Source organism: Trichoplusia ni, chromosome 2 (assembly GCF_003590095.1).
Source record: "Trichoplusia ni isolate ovarian cell line Hi5 chromosome 2, tn1, whole genome shotgun sequence".
In the NCBI taxonomy this organism is placed as follows: domain Eukaryota; kingdom Metazoa; phylum Arthropoda; class Insecta; order Lepidoptera; family Noctuidae; genus Trichoplusia; species Trichoplusia ni.
Window position 1 is genome coordinate 6,711,644 of NC_039479.1, and position 19,500 is coordinate 6,731,143.

General features: G+C 37.2%; 2 protein-coding genes across 3 annotated transcripts; one reads left to right on the forward strand and one right to left on the reverse strand.

Annotated features, from left to right (window-relative positions):
- Positions 1-1,343: 1,343 nt before the first annotated feature.
- Positions 1,344-8,278, forward strand: LOC113501468. Its single transcript, XM_026882629.1, has 2 exons — positions 1,344-4,182; positions 5,976-8,278. Exons 1-2 carry the CDS (start codon positions 1,991-1,993, stop codon positions 8,158-8,160), a joined length of 4,377 nt encoding a protein of 1,458 aa, XP_026738430.1. The 5' UTR covers positions 1,344-1,990; the 3' UTR covers positions 8,161-8,278.
- Positions 8,279-8,668: 390 nt separating this feature from the next.
- On the reverse strand, positions 8,669-19,039 carry LOC113505390 (transitional endoplasmic reticulum ATPase TER94). 2 transcript variants are annotated; one of them, XR_003401626.1, is made up of 16 exons: positions 18,911-19,039; positions 18,493-18,601; positions 16,320-16,573; positions 15,780-15,972; positions 13,439-13,649; positions 12,879-13,091; positions 12,434-12,627; positions 11,961-12,125; positions 11,515-11,722; positions 11,072-11,199; positions 10,673-10,838; positions 10,277-10,446; positions 9,872-10,009; positions 9,525-9,679; positions 9,160-9,322; positions 8,669-8,770 (listed from the first exon to the last, which is right to left on the reverse strand). XR_003401626.1 is itself a non-coding variant. In XM_026888069.1 (15 exons), the coding sequence occupies exons 1-15, from the start codon at positions 18,925-18,927 to the stop codon at positions 9,223-9,225; spliced, it is 2,421 nt and encodes an 806-aa protein (XP_026743870.1). In that variant the 5' UTR covers positions 18,928-19,039; the 3' UTR covers positions 8,669-9,222. The 2 variants fall into 2 exon arrangements, 1 of the variants encoding a protein (XP_026743870.1); XM_026888069.1 differs by having other exon boundaries at positions 8,669-9,322.
- Between the last annotated feature and the right edge of the window lie 461 nt (positions 19,040-19,500).

The window sequence follows — 19,500 nt, forward strand, 5'->3', positions numbered from 1 at the left end:
TTCCACAAACGTGGAGATGACGCTGATTTCATTGACGACCTCCGCTACGAACACTGCGTCCCCGTAAAGTACACCAATTCACAACAAGTGACAGAAATTAAGTTGCAAAGTTCTTTACTACAAATATTACAACAAGAAGCTCTATGCAGAAAAAATGTATTTAACTGCGAAGTTTGTAAAATGCCGTGTTGTTATTGTACTACACCCAAAACACAAGAGATACAAACTAAAGAAGCACCTGTAAAACTAACAACTAGTAAAAAGACTTTGCCTGTAGCAGGACGCAGAACAATATTGGAACACGAAAGAGAACCTAAGTTGGAGAGATACTTCAAATACGTGAAACCACAAAAATGCACCTGTGGGAAAATGGTCCAAAAGCATTTAAAAGAGAATCTACCAGCGTACATGACGAGTACGTCAAAATATGAAACTCTTGAACTACAAAACTATGAAAAATGTCCAGTGACAACTCTCAAGCGCTTGGTTAAAAAGGCAAACTATCAAGTAGAATATTCTCCTCCGGTTTCAGAAGTCATTAGCCGAACTAAAGACGCCAGCACTCAGTATTCAGACGTACAATTTGAATGGCTGTGCAATTGCTTCTCCAATAGTGAGGTGGATCTTTTATTAAAAGATTATATTATTGGTCAAAAGCCTGATCCCAAATCGGAGGAGAGTTCGGGAATGACAGTTCAGCCAGTTTCAGCCTCGTTTCTGCAGCAAACTGCAAGCTCGTTTGCAACTGACAGAGCAGAGTCCATGAGACAATTGCTAAACAATTCACCCGAAGTAGAAGAGCTGTTCGTGAGAAAAAAAAAATGACATCCGATTAATTGTTTATTATATTTTTATAATCTCACTGGTTGTGTAGTTTAAATAAAGTATTTTTACACAGCAATATACATAGTAACAGTTATTGGTTAATTCAATGCGAGCACTTGTGTAGGGAAAACTTCAAAGGTGAGGGCGGAGTAATGGTTGCAGGGCGAAAACTTCTACTAAGGCGGGCGTCGTGTGGATTAACTTTCTCAGAACAAAAACACCCCGGCCTTTCCCAGAGCCTCGGCTCTTACCGGTGACTACTGGTTCACTGATTATAATTCTCCTCGGGAAGCGTACAAGCTCGTAACAGGAACATTCTTGTATGAATAGTGAGATAGTAGTGTGGGGATGAAAGGGCAAGGTGTCAAGCTGGTAAACTGAGTGAGAGCGGGAGACAGAATGGCGGAAGACGATAAGAGAGAAGACGCATGAACAACTAAAGAAACTGTTTTATAATTGATTTTACAAAATTAAAAGAAGCTAAAATACTATTAAGACGTTTGATTTCCCACAGTAGTATAAAAGATCTCGAATGCTTTAAGCATCTTTTTTATCACAATTCAACGTTGTCACTAAGAATAATTTAAAAGAAATATCGAAAATTCGTCTTAAAAGACTGAGTGGTCAAAGATGAGTAATTGGGCCCGAAGGGATTTAAAATTTCTTACTAATAGGAGAACTTAATTTTATTTGGCGAACCATGTATCAAGCATATACTATAGGTACATACATGCAGGGCCCAAATTCTGCCATTTACAATGGCCAATAAATGAACAGCAAATGGATTAAATTTGAAATTATTCCTGTTTTCCAGGGCATATGGAGCCCAGAGCGTATATAATTTTTATGGGCCGATACGGAATATGGTACAGTTTTTTTAGATCAAAACAAATTGCTTAGATCACAACTGACAATGTATTTAAATAAAAAATCAATAACAGTCCTGTTATGAATACGACTACGGACATCAGTATCAAATATTTCAGATGTGAGGTCTCTCCACAAGGTTTTGATGTAAATCATCAACTTTTTTTACAGCTTAAAAAAACAAACTTGGACATTGACAAAAAAATGTTCTGACATCTTCACTATTAATGTGAATTTGTGAATATTTTTTGTGATATTGGTTATTTTTAAAGTATTTACATAAAGATATAATACCAGAATGTTGCATAATATGAACGATAACTATTACTTAAGGAAACACTTCCTAGACAGTAACTCAGTGCCGACTCAAACAATGATAAAAAACAAAATGCGGCCATCTCTTGCCGCAGTATACTTCAAGTCTATGAATCCTAAGCTAAAGGTAGCGGCAGGTCTTGAACCTCCGCTGAAAGGTGGCGGTGGGGACTGGTACGTCCCACCAAATGACCTGTTAGAAGGCAAAAGAACAGCGCTCAAACCCGTCGACAAGGAATTGTTGTCAAAGTTAACCTATATTGGGATCGACAATATTGGTAAAAAAATGTTGGAACAGCGTCTCATACGAATGCGTGTGGAAAGAAATCTTATTATTAAAGAAAACGACGAAAGATGGTCAAGGATAATTGAAGTAGAGTGCCAGCAATATGCCGAAGACACATCTGTAGAGGCTGCTAAAAAAAATACCGAACGAATTCAAAATGCTTTCAGAGAATTTACAAACATGTACGTTGCGTCCATAAATACGTTAGAAAAGGTATTGATTAAAGCAGCCGGAGCAGAGATTTTCAAAATACAAAACAATGCCTTCCAGAAAATGCAAGGCAAATTTCGTTTCTTAATCAAACAGCAAGCGACAGAGCTGTATGATAAGTATGAAAGTAAAATGATGGTCGAAAAATCAGCATTGAAAGCTGAATTCCTTAAGGAATTGGAGTTAAATCGAACTATAACATCTCAAAAAATACACGACCGAAAATTAGAAAAACATGTTGCCATTGAAAAGTTAAGGTCATACCTTGAGTGTAAAAACCTTGCTTGCCAGGTATATGTAGCGCTCAAAGAGAGGGAACTCGGTATGAAGGAAATAGAAGCATCGCAAAACGAGCGCAAAAAACGCGTAAGGGCTCTGCAGGATGAGATTGCATTAAAAGAAGTCGTAATTTTAAGCTACACGGAAAATCAGAAGAAACTGCAGGAAATCAACAAAAAATGGATAGAGAAGATTAAGATTCTCGTCAAAAGGTTCCAGCTTTTTGTTTCGTATTGTTTAAGCTTATTGCCAGAACATGCGGATTTCTTCCTTAATATAGAAACGTTGATGTTGCTACAACTCAGTGAAACCATAGAAAATCCTTCTGCGGAAAGCATTATCGAAGTGGAAGAACATCATAAGGACGACTCAGGTCCAGTGCCCAAACCCAAACCTTTCTATCTATTCTGTGATCAATATGAAAATAACAAACTTCCGATTAGAGAAGACCTTTGCCCGAATCAGTGTGAAAATGTTTCTCAAATGCCAGTAATAGTTATTAATAAGCGGTGTATGTATGCGGCGTGTGATAATTTCCAACAGTTTTCAAACAAAATAAAATATTATATTCATGGTAAACAAGGAGATGACGAAGACTTTGTTGACGCCGAAGTCTACGACGACTATGTGCCAGTGAAATACACTTCATCAAAACAATTATTGGAATTGAAGTTAGAGAGTTCCATAATGCAAGTGTTACAGCAAGAACTAGCAAATGTAAGAGAAGTTCCGATCGAGTGTGGCGAGTGTAAGTTCCCTCATTGCTTCTGCACGTATCATGGCCCATACATACCAGAACCGCAAACGAAAAAAGTGATAGAACACCTATTGACGCCTCCCTCACTTGGTAATGTACAGACAAGAAGTAAAGGATTATTACACGGAAGGGAACCAAAATGGGAGAGTTATTTGGAATACATTGAGCCCAGAAAGTGTGTATGTGTCAAGACTGCTAAGAAACATTTGAAAGAACATTTCCCCGTCTACATGAGGACTATGTCGGCCTATACAGAGCCTGAATTGCCGCAGTACGAAATATGTCCGCTTGATACTTTAAAAACGATGGTTAGAAATGCGAGAGGTTACCACACACCGACCCCGCCTGAAGTAAAAGTATCAAAAACGAGAGATGTCTATACTGAGTGTGAAGATTTTTACTTTGACTATCTGTGCGAATGTCTCTCCGTTGACGAAGTTCACCTTTTACCCAAAGACGAAATAAAAGGGTCAAAGATGTTTGATCCGGACAGAACCCGACAATTTAAATTCGTCCACAAGTTCATATCCGATACAGCATTACTCAAAGGGCAAAAAACTGGTGATCAGGCACAGTCGTTGGGGACTTTTCTTGGACCGGCACCGGATCTTAAGGAAATATCAATGAGCACCGGAGGACCATTTTGATATATTTATATTTTGCATTTATGTAGAATACATAGTGACGGTTAATCACTGCCACGTACTGTTTGGAAATTTTAACTCTTTTCGTAAGAGGAGAGATTTATGATTGAGCTTTTATTTCTATGAATTACTTACATAACATTTGTATAAGATATAATTTAATGTTATTTTTAAATAATATACGTGTTATAAGATAATTTTAATAAATTATATTCATAACAATTCAGGTCTTTGCTTATAAGTATTGTACCTACTTGTAACCTATTCTCATTTGGTAAATTTTAATTTATCCATCGAAGTGATGTGGATTCGTCGATATATTTCTATCAATGTTTTTGAAATCTATATGAGTGTAGTAGGAAGTGTTACGGGAGCACTTTTCAAAAGGATTGTTAAAACCTCGTAATATGCCAACGAGCAGCTTAAAACTCTGACACCTGGTAATATATAAACTATATGAAAAGTAGAGAATTCTCGTACACGAAAATAAAAAAACCAAGAATATACTATGTGGTCGGCGTGGTTGACAAATGATTCAATTGTAAAAGAATACATTTCCATATTAAAAGATACATCGTTGGGCACACGCAATCGATATAAAGGGTTTTGTTGGTCAGTTTGGACATAACGAAGACCTTCGACCGGGTCAAGCACTAAGCGCTTCTTTGAAAGATCCTTTCCTATAGGGTGCCCGAAAAATTATGCGAATGGGTCAGCAGCTGTCTTGTAGACGGAAGCATAAAGGTCGTAGTCGACAGTGAATGCACTGACGTTTTGTTTGTAAACGCTGGTGTCCCTCAAGGCTGCGTGCTATCGCCTACGTTGATCCTCCGGCCTGTTATTAACTAGCTGACTCCTGCCCACTTCGTTGGGCGATAAGCATTTTTAACTTGTGATTTATTATCTGACTCCCAAAAGGAGGATTTAGTAGTTTTATTGCCGAGCAACCGAAATTACCTGTTTGAAGAGGTTAGCCGGCCGAACCAATGTCCAAAAGTAAGGACGTTAAAAATACTTATTACTCACAAATATACTATATCTGCTAAAATATACAGAAGGGAACTGGTTACCATAGATTGTTTTCAACTATATACATACAACGTTGTAAGTTCGTCCATTAATCTCATATTTTTCTAGCTAGGCGGAAAAATTGCTCTTACAACAGAGTTAAAAGCATGCGCTGCCTTAACAGTTGTATATAATTAAAAACAATGTTTGGCAACTTAGACCCTTTTTTTCTAGAAACCTTCTGCCTCGCACATGTAAACTGTGGAATGATCTGCCAACTGCAGTTTTTCCGAACCAATACGACTTCAAAACCTTCAAGAGAAGATTGCTTTCCTCTGGTGTTGCGGGTGTCCATGAGCGTGGTAATCGCTTATCACCAAGTGGACTGGACGGATGAAAATAAAAAAATAGATACCGTGAGGACATCGGTAATTTTGTAACAAATGCTGCTCAGACTAAGGACAGTCCATTAATTTTCTCAATACTAACCGAGATCTTATTTACTTGACAACGAAAATTTTAAGTATTAAGTGATAGGTACAAACAAGATCACAGAAGTAATATTTGTAAACTAAATACAACGTTGGACATTCCAATGGAAAACAATACTTATTATTTTTTATTTGTGTCCTAAGATTTTGATGTAAGCCAATTACTTCTTGAGAGCTTGAAAAAAAAGCAAACTTGCTCATAGTCAAAAAATGTTTTGACAACTTCACAAGTGATGTGAATTTGTGACTCTTTTTTTTCTGATAATTGTTATTTTTAAAATATTTACATAAAGATATTATATCATTATGCAGCATCTGAACGAAAACTATTACTTAAGGAAACACTTTCTAGACAACAACTCAGTGCCAACTCAAACTCTGATAAAAAAGAAAATGCGGCCACCACTTGCCGCAGTATACTTCAAGTCTATGAATCCTAAGCTAAAAGTAGTGGCAGGTCTTGAACCTTCGCTGAAAGGTGGCGGTGGGGACTGGTACGTTCCACCAAAAGATATGTTGGAAGGCAAAACAGTTCTTAAACCTGTCAAAAAGGCAATCTTGTCAAATTTAAACTATCAAGGGATCCAGGATATAGCAGTAAATATGCTGGCAAAGCGTCTCAAACGCATGCGAGCAGAAAGAAATCTTATTCTTAGCGAAGATGACGAAAGATGGAAAGGATTAGTTGAAATAGAATGCCAGCAATTTGCTGAAGACCTTTCTGAAGAGGCTGCTAAAAAGAATACTGAGCGAATGCAAAGCGCTTTCAGGGAATTTACAAGCATGTACACAAAATCCTTAAATAACGTGGAAAAAGTAATGACCGAAGCAGCTCGCGCGGAGATTTTCAAAATACAAAACAATGCCTTCCAGAAAATGCAAAGTAAATTTCATTTCTTTATTAAACAGCAAGCTACAGAGCTGTATGATAAGTATGAAAGTAAAATGACGATAGAAAAGTCAGCATTGAAAGCTGAATTTCTAAAGGAATTGGAGTTAAATCGAACTAAAACAACTCAAAAATTACATGACCGAAAATTAGAAAAACATGTAATTATTGAAAAGTTAAGGTCATACCTTGAGTGTAAAAACCTTGCTTGTCAGGTTTATGTTGCGCTCAAAGAGAGGGAACTCGGTATGAAAGAAATAGAAACATCGCGTTATGAGCACAAAAAACGCGTAAGGGGTCTGCAGGACGAGATTGCATTTAAAGACTTTGTAATTTTAAGCTACACGGAAAAACAGAAGAAACTACAGGAAATCGACAAACTCTGGTTAGAAAAGATTAAGATTCTCGTCAAAAGGTTCCAGCTTTTTATTTCATATAGTTTAAGGTTATTGCCAGAACATGCGGACTTTTTCCTCAAAATCGAAACGTTGATGTTGCTTCAAATCAGTGAAACCATAGAAAATCCTTCTGCGGAAAGCATTATCGAAGTGGAAGAACATCATAAGGACGACTCAGGTCCAGTGCCCAAACCCAAACCTTTCTATCTATTCTGTGATCAATATGAAAATAACAAACTTCCGATTAGAGAAGACCTTTGCCCGAATCAGTGTGAAAATGTTTCTCAAATGCCAGTAATAGTTATTAATAAGCGGTGTATGTATGCGGCGTGTGATAATTTCCAACAGTTTACAAACAAAATAAAATATTATATTCATGGTAAACAAGGGGATGACGCAGACTTTGTTGACGCCGAAGTCTACAACGACTATATGCCAGTGAAATACACTTCATCAAAACAATTATTGGAATTGAAGTTAGAGAGTTCCATAATGCAAGTGTTACAGCAAGAACTAGCAAATGTTAGAGAAGTGCCCATTAAGTGTGGCCTGTGCACGGTACCTCATTGCTTTTGTACTTATCATGTACCAAATATCCGAGTCCCTCAGACGGAAGAAGTAAAAGAGCAGCCATCGACGCCTCCTTCTCTTGGTAACGTACAAACAAGAAGTAAAGAATTATTATACAGAAAGGAACCAAAATGGGAGAGTTATTTGGAATACATAGAGCCCAGACAGTGTGTATGCGTCAAAACTGCTAAGAAACATTTGAAAGATCATTTACCAGTCTACATGAGGACAATGTCGGCCTATACAGAGCCTGAATTGCCAAAATACGAAATATGTCCGCTAGATACTTTAAAAGCGATGGTTAGAAATGCCAGAGGATACCACACACCGACCCCGCCTGAAGTGATAGAACCGAAAACGAGAGATGTCTATACTGAGTGTGAAGATTTTTACTTTGACTATCTGTGCGAATGTCTCTCCGATGACGAACTTCATCTTTTACCCAAAGACGAAATAAAAGGCTCAAAGATGTTTGATCCGGAGAGAACCCGACAATTTAAATTCGTCAACAAGTACTTGTCTGATACAGCATTACTCAAAGGCCTAGGAACTGGTGCTCGGGCACATTTACAGTCCCCTGATCTTGAGGAAATATTCATGAGATCAAAAATGCCATTTTGATATTTATTCTTTTATGGATAATTTATATTGATAGGCATACATTTTAACTTTCCTCACGAGGGAGAGATTTAGTAATGCGATTTTATTTCTATGTACTACTTACATTATTTATACGGTATTTTAGTTTATTTTATTTAATTTATATTATAAATTGTTATTTTTTAATTAATTTACGAATTGTATAATTTTAATATATTGTATTAATAATAAATTTTGTTTTTCTTTCAATTGCTACTTCAATAACCCTTCGTATCTTGTCCATATGGTCTAAGACTCTTAGACGTTATTTTATAAAAGCTGAGTTAGCAGATGCTCCCAACATAGGCAAGAACAATGGTCGATTTTGGAGTTTTGGAATCATTGTCAAGCAGTTTCTTGAAATTTAAAATTTCATTTCTTCATAAAGGATTCAATCAATCTAAGTTTTAGTGCCGTGTACTTGTGGCTGTAACGATTTTCACGTTTCTCTATGTAGAGGATTAATGGAGAATTAATAAAATACCATGAGTGTGTAGTCTATAAAAATCTTTTATTAAAAAATCACTGTAATATTATGTTTGGTCGGCGTGGTTGCCGAGGCATCCGCACCGACACCGCCTACGCACAGGATCTGGCAAATGCAGAAAAGTTTAACAATTACTCTATATCATATGATCTTACTTGCTCGCCGCTGAGGCGAGCTGTACATACACATTATTTATTCAATTACAACTAAACATAAGCAAATCGGAACAGAAACAAATGCTATCGAATGATGCAATTATAAAATAAATACATTTACATATTAGACACAGATTGGTAGAAATTTAATCGACCGCGACGCGCACGCTCGTGCGCATCGATTTTTTAATAATAGATCTCTCGTAGCGAGAGGGCTGCCCACTAGAACCAATCGGCCGCTTCCGAGTCCGAGACACCCCTCACATAGTTGAACCGATATATCTTAAGAAGGTTAGGTCAGTCCTAGAGCTTTATTATTTTAATTAAAACTGTATGTACAAGCTCGGTACGGTGTGAGCCTGTCGAGACATGTCCTCGTGCGGAGCGGCCGCGGCCGCGCGCTTAGCTGTAGAGGTCGTCGTCGCCGCCCTCCTCCTGGAAGGTGGGCTGGTCCCCGCCCGACGTGCCCGTCCCGCCCGCCGCGCCGCCCGACGCCGGGAACCTGACACACAACACGCTTACAGTAACACACACTAAACTACTACCATTTCATACAAATTTCTTTATAGACACAATTTTTTAATAGAATTAACTGACATGATATTCATATATTACACTTATATTAGAAATCAACTGAAAGATATGCAAGTTTCAGGGACATTAGTGTTACTTTTGATATGATGAATGATGTAGTCATATAGTACCTGAAGTTGGTGCCGAATCCCCGGCTCTGCTGCAGCGTCTGCGCGAACATCTCGTACTTGCGGATGTCGTTGTCGGACACGGAGCGACGAGCGAACTTCATCGCCTCCTCGAAGTGAGCGCGACTGATCTCCGGCACTGGGTCTTCTTCGTCCATCTGGCGAGCATGATTATAGTTATATATTAATAATATTAATATTAATTTTACATTATTTAACTTTTTGAATACTGGACATAATATATGTAAACCGAAAAGTACTCAAAACGTTCTCAAAATAGTGTTCCATACAAAAATCCAGGCATGCTGCTAGTGTGAGTGCTACCAGACAAGTATCGTGCGAGTACTAACATCCATGACGGCGGCGGCAGTCTGTTGCTGGCGGGTCCGCTCGCGCTGGATCTCGGCCTCGATGGCCTGGCGGATGGCGAGCTTGCACGCGCGCTGGCAGATCTCCGTCAGGTCCGCGCCACTGAAACCCTGTGTCACCTGCAACCGCGAATTCATCAGTATCTTCAATGCTATTGTTACGCTGCTGGAACTGTTTCGTGACAAAAAGCTCATCCGAACCTTTTCCTTGATTAGAAGATCATTTTATGACCTTATTTGAATTATTAACTTAAAAATTGTGAAGAGGAAATGTGATATTACTGAGGGTTACTCGAAAGCTGCTACTTTTTTTTTACTTATTCGGGATTCTTTTATTTCGTTTAATTTCCTCATGTGTTATATTTGGCTGGGATTAAGATACTGTACCTTGGCGATGTATGAGAGATCAACATCCTTAGCAATGGGCGACTTGCGCAGGTTGGCGCGCAGGATGGCCTCACGCGACTTCTCGTCGGGCAGCGGGATGTAGATCAGCTGGTCCAGACGCCCGGGCCGGAGGATGGCCGGGTCGATGATGTCCGGCCTGTTAGTAGCGCCTAACACACAACCATGGATTCATTTGTGGTTTCAACATTTAAGCTTTTTCATTTCAACTCCTATTTTAAAAAAGGTAGATCAAAACACTTCAAGGTTTTCAAATGCGTAAGTGTTTTATATGCTTACAATCTTGATGAAATGAAACTATAATTAAATTTCTCCTTAATAGACCGTGACCGTTTGTCGGAGTCTTGTTGCTGTTAACAATGGTGACATGTAACTTACCGATGATGAAGACGTTCTTCTTGGCGCCCATGCCGTCCATCTCAGTCAGGATCTGGTTGATGACGCGGTCGGCGGCGCCGCCGGCGTCGGACACGGACCCGCCGCGGGACTTGGCGATCGAGTCCAGCTCGTCGAAGAACAACACACACGGCGACGCTGATCGGGCCTGGACAAGTACAAATGCTTATGTAAAATAACAGGCTGTGAGCCTGTGATACTTCGTACTCGTTCTCTGCTAGCGAGGAAAATTCTTTAACGTACGATTATGTTATTTTAATAAACATGTTGAGCCTCTTCGTGAGTTTTGGTATTTAAACTAAACCGTGTGTAAACTGTGTTAATTCCTCATCATTATTCTTGTCGAACTATTATTTATTACTTTGGATTGAGTGGACTTACCTTGTCGAAGATGTCACGCACGTTAGCCTCGGACTCACCGAACCACATGGTCAGTAGTTCTGGGCCTTTCACTGAGATGAAGTTAGCCTGGCATTCGTTGGCAATGGCCTTGGCCAACAGAGTTTTGCCTGTTGGTCAATTATAATCCATAAAGTAACTGTAGATAACATAGTCAAAATCATTTGAAACGCACCTTATATTGATGCGCGTCGTGTCGGAATATAAGATGTTGCAGCTAGTATAAATGTTTTGTTTTATTAAAAGCTCCAAATTGCTGCATATGGACAGTATTTGATATTCGACAAGCCAACCATAAAAACAATATTTAGTTGACAGTTACATGTTGACTCGCTACTTATTTAGTATTTTATTACAGTGCAGCACTGACTCGTTGACTAGACAAGCCCAGGTAAGAGGCCAGGCAGTAAGTAAGTGTGACTGACCGCATCCAGGCGGTCCGTAGAAGAGCACTCCGCGCGAGGGCTGCATGCCGAACTTGAGGAACTTGTCGGGGTGTTCCACGGGGTACTGCACGAGCTCCTGCAGCTCGCGCTTGACGTTCTGCAGGCCGCCGATGTCGCCCCACGTCACGTTCGGGACCTCCACCACCGTCTCGCGCAGCGCCGACGGAGAGGACTTCGTCATGGCGTACTGCGGGACACCACAGTTGTATGTTCACAATCCGATGAAGATAATTGTATCAGGTGCACTTGTTGCATTACATATATTGAAAACATTTGCAATTACAAATTATGTTTAAAGCAGTTTGTAAAATGTTTAGTGACACAATCACATACTTTAAAGCTCTTAACTTCATAAATTGTAACATAGAAGAAACTCTTTGAGCTGTTGCATGTAAGTAATTTATTATAAAGTGTACAAGTCTTACCCGGAAGTTGTCCATGGAGACGGCGAGTGAGTTGAGCACCTCGGCGTCAATTTGGTCATCCTCGAGATCGATGAGATCCATCTTCTCACGAATCTGTTGCAGAGCAGCCTCCGAGCACAACGAGGCCAAGTCAGCGCCCACGTGGCCGTGAGACTCGGCAGCGATCTACGACACGAAACAAAACAATGAATATCTGTTTGTTTTCATTAGAATGTGCACATTTAGGGGCTATATTTCTGATCTAATTTGGATTAATAAAATGGGTAAATTGTTACGCATTTAATGTTGCATTATTTCTGTTTCTTTAATTACAATGATGCCGCATCTGCTTTATCAACAAAGTACTGCAATGTATTATTATACATATATTTATAATAGTGTAACAATAACAAATAAATTTAATCAATGTGTTTCATATATATGAAGGAATAGTGTGGCAAAAAAACAAACCTTGTTCATCAAAATCTTTTTACCTGTTCTAGATCGACGTCGTCACCAAGCTTCATGTTCTTGGTGTGAATGCGCAGGATCTCGAGACGTCCGGTGGCGTCGGGAATGCCGATGTCGATCTCGCGGTCGAACCGACCGAAACGACGCAGGGCGGGGTCGATCGAGTTGGGTCGGTTAGTCGCCGCCATTACAATTACGTGGGATGATTTCTTCATACCTATAGAGATATTATGTATGTTTATTTTATGCCTCATATGTAGATTTAGACTTATTGCTATAAGCTATATTTAACTTTTACACATTTAAAAACCAACTAATGAGATCTTAATTCCCAGCACAATAGTAACAAAGACACAGGGTTCTTCGGGTCATGTCAACTTACATAATTTGCAGAGTGAAATATTGGTACTTGTGTTGTGTTCTTACTAAAACTATTTTTTGACAGTAAATAGGGGTAGTTTAACTGACCATCCATGAGAGTGAGCAGCTGGGACACGATCCTGCGCTCCACCTCTCCGTGAGTCTTCTCCCTCTTGGGCGCGATGGCGTCCAGCTCGTCGATGAAGATGATGGCGGGAGAGTTCTTGTCGGCCTCCTCGAACGCCTTGCGCAGGTTAGACTCCGACTCTCCGGCCAGCTTCGACATGATCTCAGGTCCGTTGATCAAGAAGAAGAAAGCGCCTATGTGAGGAAACATGGATAATAATTCAGTTATTCAGTGATAAAATCATGTTCAGTAAAATAGTATAAGAATTATTGTAATGCTTTGCGTAATAGTAATTAAAGCTAACCAAATCCGTAAATGTCACATATTTTTATATCCTTAAAGTTTAACATTGTCACAAATCATACAATAATGATGATTTAGCAGTTTGATATATATTATAACCTGCTTACCTGTAAGGAGTATTTCAAGTACACTAAAATTCAGTAGATTTAGTATTGTAGGTAGACAAAATAGAGTCTTGGAAGACTTAAGGTGTTTTTAAAATATTACATTGAATGACTTGTTGCTTGGTTTGACTCACCTGTCTCGTTAGCAACAGCGCGAGCGATGAGGGTCTTTCCAGTACCAGGCGGGCCGTACATGAGGATGCCTCGCGGCGGCTTCACACCGATGGCCTTGAACAGGGAGGGGTGGCGCAGCGGCAACTCCACCATCTCCTTGATCTGAGCGAGCTGCTTGCGGCATCCGCCGATGTCGTCGTAGCCGACCGCATTCAGAGCCTCCTCCTCTTCCTGTTGGCAAAAGTATTATGAAGCGCAAATAGGATATTCGAGGATTTAAAAAAGTGGGAAATTGAGGTGGTTGTCACATCGACAATGAAAAAACGCATTGTTTCGGCATAGAATTCGGCCGAGAACCGTGTTGTTACTAAGTAACCCTTATTGAAGGTTTAAATAGTTTATTATCAGCTGCAATTCCCCAAATATCTATAACTTAAAGTATGTTTATGTAAGTCACAAACACAGTCTGTGCATAGTCCTTGTATGTTGTCCTATTTAGAAATCGAAACCGCCAAGGTTTCGATTTCACCGCGCGCGGTAAAAGTTTGTAAGATGTGACCTATTTATATAAATTGACAGAGGTTGAGAGAAAAGTATTACATAGATACTTGGTTAACGTTGTCCCGAACCGAAAATAAATATTTAGCTCCTTATAGACAATAACCTTTCCGTAACCATAGCTTTGGATTCTAGAAACTTCGGAAACAGTCAAGTAAGACCTTATTCTTGGCCTACTACTGCTAAATATACATATAACAAGTATTAGGTCGACATTACGGATAATAAGTATTTATCTGCTTGCATAATATCATCCACCTACCCACACCACGCGGTAGAGTCACATAATTCATAAAAGATACTATATAATTACGTATACGTAATTAATTAGTTACAGAATGCGAGTACTAAAATAACTTGTACTAAAATATCACATTTCTGACATAATAAATGTATAAATCAAATGCGGTATTTAGGTTATCAGTAATCTACAAACTACAGAACATTCGTAGCATGTTCCTCGACAAAAAAGCTAACATTTCAAAACAATGAAACGAACCGCTGTCGCGGTCTTCGTAGTAATTGTGTGAAATAACTGTTGTACTGACGGTATCAATCACTATTGAGATTGTAAAGCTGTGCTCGCCGCTGATAAGAAACTACGTTAGTCGGCGGTGAGGACCATTTTTGTTTAGTCTTTACTTACGCGTATATTAGAAGAGTATTTTAATCAGTTTTTCGGCTGATAGATTGCTTGATTTTTTTGTGAATAATGTTTTGAGTTGTATACTATTTTTAAATTGTTTTTAATGGAATATTTACGTAATAAATATTACTATTATAATATAAACTTAAACAGTTATTTGCTTTTACTCATCATGTATGTAATAGAAAATTAAAAACTAATTTGATACATTACATTTCGTTATTTAAATTGGATTGTTAATAAAAAGAAAATTGGGACAAGGTGCAGTGCATTGCTACTATATCAAGTATTATTTCATAATTGTTATATTCCATTGCAAAACAATTTATTTTCCAGATAAATCATTAGAATAGCAAAACAATTTTTTATTTACAAAATTTTACTATACTATGGCAACACTTCATTGAGCATAAAAATGCACAAGGTAAAAAATATACATAAATTATAATCAAACATCATCATCACTTTGCCGTGACCTCTATCTGTAATGTTATGTACCCCTTCTTTTTATAAGATTTTTTAGGTCTGATTTGCAGTCTCACTATTGACAGCTGAATATCTCGACACAGAGGGTTCTGTACTAGGGTGACGAATTTATGGACATAGCAACCATTGCTTAAATTCTAACTTTATTTTGAGTGTTTGTTGTTGTAGCAGCAGCAGAAATAAATCATCAATGAAAAGTCTGGAGATGGACAGAAGGACAGCAGATCCTCAGTAATTAAGTTTTGTTGCAACCCTTTACTTACAGGACACCAATTACACATTGTTTTTCAAATAATTTAATAGTAAGCTGCAAATAAGTTAAGTGGTACAGGTTACCATTTTATGCCTATGCCACGGGCTCAATCATCACAAATTAAAAGCGGTTGCGTGATCCATACACGCTTATCCTAAGTCTAACACTCCTAAGTCATATGCAAAACAAGATACATACATACATACATACAAGGACCAAGGATTTCTTTTTAAACTAATATAAAAAAGCCTGTCCCTTTTTCGCACGTAGGCTCCAAGTTGGCCCATTGTGCAACTTTCTGTTTGTTGATTAATGGCTGGTTTTTCTCTATTTAGAATTAAGAAATTCAATTTAGAAAGACCTATTCCCGCCAAGCATGGTCAGATACATTTATTATTGAAATTGTGATAGGACTAACCTCGCGTTTAATTGGGTCGCCTTCACAGTGTATGACAGTATCGGGAGAGACGATGCAGTAGGGCGACGGGTCAGTCTCCACCACCTTGAACTCGACGGCACGCATACCACCGCGAACCATGAAGGTGTCATCGCGATGAATCGGCCTGTATGCCTCCATGAAGTACGGCTTCAAGTATACTTCGAACAGGTTGCTGTAAACAAAGGGTAGCTTGAATATCTTACAAACTGAAAATTTAAACTTAATAGTTAAGATAGTTTAATTTCATGTTTAATACACCTGCCTATAACATTTTCTTTAATTGAACTGTTTTTACAGCATATACCGCCTGATACATAGATTAATGGTTTAAATCAATGAATGTTCAGATGTCTTCAGGTAACCTCAGTTCCGTTAAATTTTATGTTTGATAGACAAAATGAGTGTGAAAATTAAAGTGTACATCAGAGGAAGTTTCTAAAATAATTGATGATATAAGTATTATTTAACAATTAACACTTTTATTCCTAGGCAACAAATAATGAAATAAACTCAACATACCCAGTCAAACCTTCAACGGAATCATCGATGGGCAGTATATGCACACGCTTGCCGTACTTAACGGACGGGCAGGGCGCGATGGACACAACGTCGGAGAGTCGCACGCGCAGGTTGTTGCGCACCACACGGTTCATGCGGATCTTCTCGTCGGGGCAGTTGTCATCTGACAGCACGATGCAGACTGTCTCCTTGCGACGCTTGCCCTTCAGTAATACGGTGTCACCACGGAACAGCTGAAGCTGCTCCATTTTTGCCTGTATATAATACGCTTTTTAGAAATTGTGTAAATTGTTTTCGTTTTAGTGTTTTGTGAATTGTTTTTTGTCAAAGTGACTTTTTACCAGTTTTCTGTAGTTAAAATTTGAAATGTGTTCCTTAAGCTTTCATATTTCATAAAATTTATTGATGTTAAATTATAAATGTTGAATTATTAGTCAATGAAAATGTCCAGCTTAAAAAAATAAAGGTGGTAATGCGACAAGTAGGTTATGTTGATTGGTGATAGATTAGTAAGTTATTTTAATAAAGTTTTATTCATCATAATGTAGCCAAGTTTTAATGTAATGAATTGGTATATTAAAATGACTTTTTTTTTAAGTTTCTTCAGTTTCAAATAACTCTTTAGGATCACCTGTCAATGCATTTAGTGCATTATCATAAATTGTATTTTATGATTTTCTCACAATCTTTGAGAAATAATATCATTTTGAACCATACATTTATAGTTGGTTATTATATAATATTGTTTATTTTAAATAATACAGCTGCATATGCTGACAAGGAAAATGTTATGTTTGGTACATGATTATCGGAGACTATAAGAGCTTAGAAATATGACCAAGCTACAAAAAATTAATCTAATTTGCTTAATATTTACATAACAAACATGTTTGTCAATAGCATAGGCACATAACATCAAAAATATTTATGGAATTTCTCAAGTTGCAGTAGATAAACAGTAACAATATATTTCACTTTTTTTTAAAGAAACACATCTGTGAACTTTAATATTAGTGACTAAAAAGTCACTGTTAAGAATGTATGTTGAGTTTGTCAATTGATAGTGAACTGATAGAAACCTGTTTAAGCTTGTATTCAAGTCAATTTGTGTATGTACAATATTGAATAGTTAACAATCACACAAATATTTTCTTTATTTTATGTATATTTTACAACTGGAAACTAAGTTGCATGTACCTTATATTATTTGAATGTTGTCTAAGTGTTGGTATAATCAACTTATGCCATTCCGGTTTTTTAGTCCTAAATAGTTGAGGTTTTGGTTTGTTGTGTTTTTTATTGCTAAGAGCTATTATTTCCTTTCATAATTATAGGTATTTTTCTTTTTTGAATGATTCCTTACAACTGCTTCAATTGTAACTTTAATGGATTGTTAGATTTTTCAGTTTTTATGACTGAACAAAACCATCTTCACAGTCCTAAGCTTATAAAAGACAATTATGTTCATTCTTTCAGGGTATCTTTGCATTAGAATAAATTGAATACTTGCATGTATAGGGCTCCTCTCTTAAAACAATACTACTCAACATATTATTTTGACATATAAAGGTCATTGACTTCTAATCTCATTCAAAATGCTTTGCAAGATTAATTTCTTGGCATAAATCTATAATGAAACTAAAATGATTTAAGAACTTAGATTATGCCCCCACTACTGTTACATTGTAGTGGGGGTATACTTTGTTGTATAAATAACATCTTATATCCTGTCTTTGAAGGTATTATAAAAACAAAACTGTTTAATGTGTCATCCACATTGATTAAACATTTTTCTTATTTAAAACATTAATGAATTAGTCTTTTTTTATATTTTTTTTTAATTGTTTCAAGTTTTTTTTGCTAATTATACTAATTATTAAAGTAATTAAAATCTGTAATCACTGACAGTATACTAAATTCAATAAACCATAACAATGAAAGTATTAACCATGTAACATAGGCTTGACATTGCTCTGAAAACTATTGAAGCTCAATAATCTGGCACCAAGTTATTCCTATCATGAAACAGTCAATGTACTTCATAAAATGAAAAGTGTGACATTTGTATAACATTAAACTTGCATGAGGGTGACAAAGCATATTTATGGTAACTAGAAAAATGGAAAAATGCGTATTTCGATGGCGCCGCTGTTTTAAGACAAAGGGCTCTGACCTGTGATAGAGCCACCACGGAGTTGTCATCGCTGACTGCCTCCTCCACGATGAGGCGGTTCGGTCTGTCCTTGCGGCGCAGGATCGCGGTCGATAAATCATCAGGATTACTAGCGAACAAGAAAAAAAAATTACAAACACTAATTCGTAACCGAAGCGTTCCGTTCTAATTAGACAAACAGGACTCAAAAGACATCAATATTCATCCAAAGCCACTTTAATAAGATTATTTTAACCTATTAAAATCATGTTCTATAATGAACTTGCAAAATTCGATAACTATTGAGTCGGTTTGTAACTCTCGACATGATGACAAGCCAATTTTCGAAGATTCGTTCGCTGTATATAGCATCGATTGATTGCGAAACAGTCTGTACTTTTATAATTTGTATTATTATGATAGATAATTAATTACTTACCCTTTACTATCTGCCATTTTCAGTTAAAATTAAAATTACAATTTGTAAATTTACTAGTTTTTCAGAACGCCGAATGAACAATCACTCTACCACTTCAATACGTGCGTGACGTTGCCGTATTTCATTTGTTCATCGACGACTTGGTGTTGCCAGTTTTTATTCTTCACTTGTAGTCTATGGTAAAATAGTTTGTTTTCAGCGCCCGCTTTAAAGTTACGGTTTTTTAAATAAAATAGACTTTTATCTATAAGAGAATTGAAATTATTATTTAAGTCATTTTAAGGATTAATAATTAATTCTGGATGTATTTAATTTTCTCTCAAACGTTTTACCTTTATTTTATGGGTAGATAAGTTGCTCATAAATTTGATGTTTTTTTTTCAGTCTGCTGGAAAAGTATATGTTTGTTTGTTTATTCATTTATAAATGTTATAAATTAATTGAAGGTTATAAAACGCACAAATAAACAAAAACTGAGAGCAAATAATGTATTTATTTAAAAATGTCTATGTCATGATTGGTAACTGAAAGAAAAAAAAACAACATTCTACAGATTACAAATAGTATTTATTTAGTACAAAATAGATAAG

What these genes read in the sequence shown, in the direction of transcription:
- LOC113505390 (XM_026888069.1), bottom strand. An exon ending in CTACGGACCGCCTGGATGCG is followed by an intron (nt 11,200 to 11,514) that starts GTCAGTCACACT and finishes ATTGACCAACAG; the next exon opens with GCAAAACTCTGTTGGCCAAG. An exon ending in GGATTCGGCACCAACTTCAG is followed by an intron (nt 9,323 to 9,524) that starts GTACTATATGAC and finishes GTTGTGTGTCAG; the next exon opens with GTTCCCGGCGTCGGGCGGCG.
- LOC113501468 (XM_026882629.1), top strand. Translation starts at nt 1,991, where the DNA reads ATGTTGCATAATATGAACGATAACTATTACTTAAGGAAACACTTCCTA. An exon ending in ATGAGCACCGGAGGACCATT is followed by an intron (nt 4,183 to 5,975) that starts TTGATATATTTA and finishes ATTTACATAAAG; the next exon opens with ATATTATATCATTATGCAGC.